The sequence below is a fragment of the Amphimedon queenslandica genome, unplaced genomic scaffold (assembly GCF_000090795.2).
Source record: "Amphimedon queenslandica unplaced genomic scaffold, v1.1 AMPQUscaffold_11316, whole genome shotgun sequence".
Classification (NCBI taxonomy): Eukaryota; Metazoa; Porifera; class Demospongiae; order Haplosclerida; family Niphatidae; genus Amphimedon; species Amphimedon queenslandica.
In genome coordinates this window covers 1-4,787 of record NW_003548441.1, presented here as the reverse complement: position 1 = coordinate 4,787, position 4,787 = coordinate 1, and the positions used below count along the sequence as shown (strand labels likewise).

General features: G+C 33.8%; 1 protein-coding gene across 1 annotated transcript in view; it reads left to right on the top strand.

Moving 5' to 3' along the window:
* The window catches only part of LOC105315234 (uncharacterized), a gene marked incomplete at both ends in the record, with an annotated part of 8,980 nt that extends 4,287 nt beyond the window's left edge, over window positions 1–4,693 (top strand). The window contains 13 exons of the mRNA XM_011409799.1: window positions 29–241; window positions 287–649; window positions 699–1,034; window positions 1,077–1,430; window positions 1,512–1,755; window positions 1,813–1,868; window positions 1,979–2,335; window positions 2,409–2,729; window positions 2,791–3,204; window positions 3,287–3,631; window positions 3,691–4,008; window positions 4,051–4,350; window positions 4,397–4,693. Of these exons, the coding sequence (XP_011408101.1) occupies window positions 29–241; window positions 287–649; window positions 699–1,034; window positions 1,077–1,430; window positions 1,512–1,755; window positions 1,813–1,868; window positions 1,979–2,335; window positions 2,409–2,729; window positions 2,791–3,204; window positions 3,287–3,631; window positions 3,691–4,008; window positions 4,051–4,350; window positions 4,397–4,693 (3,918 nt within the window). The remainder of the gene's footprint in view (window positions 1–28; window positions 242–286; window positions 650–698; window positions 1,035–1,076; window positions 1,431–1,511; window positions 1,756–1,812; window positions 1,869–1,978; window positions 2,336–2,408; window positions 2,730–2,790; window positions 3,205–3,286; window positions 3,632–3,690; window positions 4,009–4,050; window positions 4,351–4,396) is intronic.
* Window positions 4,694–4,787: the final 94 nt, after the last annotated feature.

Here is a 4,787-nt window from a genome sequence, read left to right as displayed (position 1 = left end):
AGATTTAATTGTACAGTTGATGTGCTAGATGACCTATACAATATTAATGTTAATATCAGTATAGTGAAGAATAAAGGACTCATTACTAGTACTGCTGGATCTGGTGATGCTACAGCAATGATTATAATTGATTCAATAAGGTCATCTGATGCTAGAGACTATCAATGTATTGTTAATATCACTCAATCTGATATAGACTATGAATTTAATGGAATGGAAACTGCCGAAGTGATACTTACATGTATGATAATTCATATCATGTTTTATTTATTCATTATTTTTATAGTACCAACTCCTTCAGTTATTGTTGAGTATAATGCTACTGGACATTTAGTAAATGGAGAACTAGCAGAAGGACAGTTTCTTGATATTATGTGTATAGCTGACATCAGTCAATATATTGATACTAGTGTTAGTGTTACTATGAGTTGGAGGAGAAATAACGCTGTACTGACCAATGGAAGTGATTTTACTATCAGTCCTCCAGTTATGACTAATAATCAGTACACTGGTGTGTTACGTATTAATAGTTTAAGAGATGAAGTTGATAATGGTGCTAGTTATAATTGTTCAGTTAGTGTGACTCCTAATACTCCTTTTATATTAGCAGGGAATGATAATAGCAGTGCAGTTATATTAACTGTATCAAGTAAGTGAATTGATTATATTTTTATGCCATGTTATGCAAATTTTGGTAGAGTTTGATCTCAATCATGTTGATATAAGTATCAATATTCCTTCTGTTCCTGTTGCTGGTGATGTATTCAATTTATCTTGTGAAATAGTTGTACCTCCTAATTTTGTTGAGGATCTTACTAGTGTCAGATGGACTTACGATTTAGAAGCATCTCAAGATGTGACTAGTGAAAACAATGATGCTACACTAGTACCTGTTGTTAGAAATGGAAATATATTCACCAGTGTACTTACACTTGATCCAGTGAAGACATCTGATGCTAGACAATATTACTGTCAAGCAACAATTCTAGCATTTGGTACTGTAGATCGTACTAACAGAGATTTAACTGTTCAAAGTTAGTTCTAATTGTTATTTAAAGCAATTATTCTCTCTACAGTATCTCCTCCCAGTGTATCAATAGTTGCTGATCCTCCAACTGGTCCAATATATGAGAGTACAGGTTACTTACTAACCTGTACAACTACAGTAAACACTACAATAGTGAATACATCAGTAACTGCTAGTGTAGTATGGACTGATCCTAGTGGTAATGTAATACCAACTAATGAAGCAAGACGTCAAGTGATACCTCCAACTGGTAACAGTCTTGTAAGCATGCTATTGTTTCAACCTATTGATACTGGTCTTAATAATGATGGAGGAACATATATCTGTCAAATGATCATCAATTCTGGTAACTCATTAATAGCATCAAATCAAGCCAGTACTACCCATAATGTTACTATTCAAAGTAGGTTACAGTATTATATAAAAATGATTACTGTTCCTCCTTGGTCCCGTCACTCTCCCCTCTTTTTTACTCTTTAACCAGATCTTCCTCCAATGACAGTAAATTTCTCATCAGTTGGTTCAGTTGAAGTTGGTCAGAGTCTAACTATAACATGTACCATAACAACAGTTGAGAGATTAGTAGTAACACCAATGATTACTTTCATCAAAATGAATGAGACAGATTTTGAGATCCTCTCTAACTTAAGCATTACAACAGATGATACTGGTTCAGATACTAACTATACTTTAATACTGGATCCAGTGAGGTTTGAAGATGCTGGAATGTATACATGTATGGCTGAGTTTAATGTAACTGGTTTTAATAATACCAATGATCCTAGCACTGCTACTTATGATTATCAAGAGGATGGTGACAGTTTTACTTTGACCTTTGACAGTAAGTCAACTATTATGCTATGCTCTACTTAAGTGTGTAAACTGTATGCATCGATTCATAAGCTTATTATAATTGATATTTTGATTTTAAATTTACACTAAATTTTATAGTTCCGCCAGTGATTGTTACTATATCAAAGGAATGTGATGATACATTATATGCAGGGACACCATTCTTCATTAATTGTGACATAATGTTAGATCCATTAGTTACTATACCAGTGACTGTCACTAATCAATGGACACGTGATGGTACTAATGTTCCTATGGGTTCATCTGATGCTACTATTACTGAGGGTCTCAATATGATCAATACATTACATTATAATGCAACATTAATGTTCTATCCATTGGATAATGCTGATGATAGTGGAATGTATACTTGTAATGTTGAAGTGACTGCTGCTTATAATTACTTGTATTTCAGGAATACATCAGCTAGTGCTAATATTTCCATCACAGTTCTTGGTAAGTAATGCTAATGTCACCATCCCTTCTTCTCTTCCATTTTTAAATTTTTCCCTCCCTCCTCTCATTACAGCTACTCCAGTGCCAGTCGTACAGATAGTGTCTATGGGTATTACTGAACCTGGTGAAGAATACATGTTAAATTGTACAGTGACAGTTGTTTATAGACTCATAGTCTCACCAGTGATAACATGGACTAAGAGATCAGCTAACAATGTTATTAGTGTACCTCCAGCTCTTATGAATATATCTAATGTAATGAGTTCTCTTTATTTGAACTTCTCTTCTCTCAATACTTCTGATGCTGGTCTGTATACTTGTGAAGCCTCCATTAATGTTAGTCAGATATCCATGGTAGCAAGGAATAATGAATCTTGGAATTTACCTTTAAAAAGTAAGATCACATCAATCATTTGGAACTTTACCATCATTGTTTCTGTTATAAATCATTTTAGTTACAATTCCATTCTTTTACCTACATGTAAGCCAATCAAAAGAATCTAACTTATTAGCTGGCAGTAACCTGATATTAACATGTGATATCTGTGTTGATCCTAATGTTGATACACCATTCACTGTTAATGTAACCTGGAACATGACTGATCAGCTAATTATAAATAGCAGTGATATATTAAACAATGGCCATCCAGATTCAATGATGCTTGTTGATAGTGATCGTGTTAATATCAGCTCTGTTATCATGAGATCAGGTTTCAATGAGTATAGATCAATTGTTAATTTCACTACATTGAGCAGTATTGAGGATTCAGGAACATATACATGTATTGTTACTATAGTACCAGATCCAGCTTATGAATACGTAATGAGTTCTGATATTAATTATACAAACATAAACTTAACTGTGACTGGTAAGCTTTAATTATTGGAGACCTAATTTAATATTTTAATGCCTGAAATATGTATCACTAACATTTTAACTTTATTTTCTAGATCCAATGATTGGAAGTTTTTCTGCTTCCCCTGACTCATTTCTTAGTCTGGAGACATCATGTCCTGATTCAGACCCATATGATAACTTCACTCTTACCTGTACAGCCACTAAACCAACCATAGTAATACCAAACCTGGTATTAGCATGGACACATAATGGTACAATAGAAACTGGTACTGTGACTACTACTGGAGGAAATATGACTACCACTGTTACTAATACATTGAGTTTTGACTCCAGTACTGCTTCTGATTCTGGTACTTATAGATGTACTGCTAGTATTACTATACTTGATTCTACTGATATTATCACTACTAGTGAGGAAAGTATTGTGGCTATAAAATGTAAGTATAGATGTAAATGTAAGTAATCCTCTCACCTCAATTCCTTATTTAATTTATAGCTCAGAGACTACCTGTTCCTGCTATTAATGTAACAGCTACTCCAGGAACAACTACTGCTGCTATATCATTCATAATACCTAACATTGCCTATACACCTGAAACCTACAGTGTTAAGTATACTGGAGCAATCTTACAAACAACAGAAGCAACTTCTATTATAAGAATGAGCTCCAGCAACATTTCTGCAATTAGCCAAGAATTTACAATCATGTTGGCTGGCCTTGAGGAAGATAACACTTATACATATACAGTTGATTCTACCAATTGTCTTGGTACTACTAGTACTGTAGAGATGAGCTTTAGAACACTTCCAGCAAGTAAGTAAAATACTTATTTGATTAATTTTCTCTAAATTACAGTGCCGGTTGCTTCTCCAATAAATTGTACTAATATAACATTCTTGCCATATAATGTCACACTTACCTGGACTGCACCAGTACTAATAGATCAAAATGGAGCACCAGTTGGTTATAATTTAACATGCATGAATACTAATGGTGTATCAGTCGGTGGATTGCACCCAACACAATCTTCAACAAACACAATGCTCACTATTACTGATGTTATGCCTTTTACTGGTTACACTTGTTCTCTGTCATTTATTAATGTAGTAGGAGAAGGACCCTCTACCCAGTGTACTTTTGAAACAGCTCAAAGTGGTAAGCACAATATTTTGTGGAATACTTTACTAATTATTTGTTGTAGTGCCATACGACTCTCCCCAAAATTTTACTTCCATTCCTGATCAAACTTCTGTCTTATTTTCATGGATAGAACCATCCAGTACTAATGGAGTTATTATTAATTATAACTTAACAGTAACTAATCTGGATGAATCAAAATCAATGTCTTTCATTATTGAAGGGAATCCTAACCAAAAATTTATTGACCATAATGTTAACGATTTTGGTCCATATCAGAATTACACTGCTAGTGTTAGTGCTAGTACAATTATTGGATATGGACCAGTGGCTACTACTGCAGGAAGAACACTACCAGACAGTAAGTATATTATTATGATACATTTATTAAAATACAATACACAGTTCCTAGTTCACCTCATCTGGTAGTGTCTCCAGTTGTCATTAATAGTTTA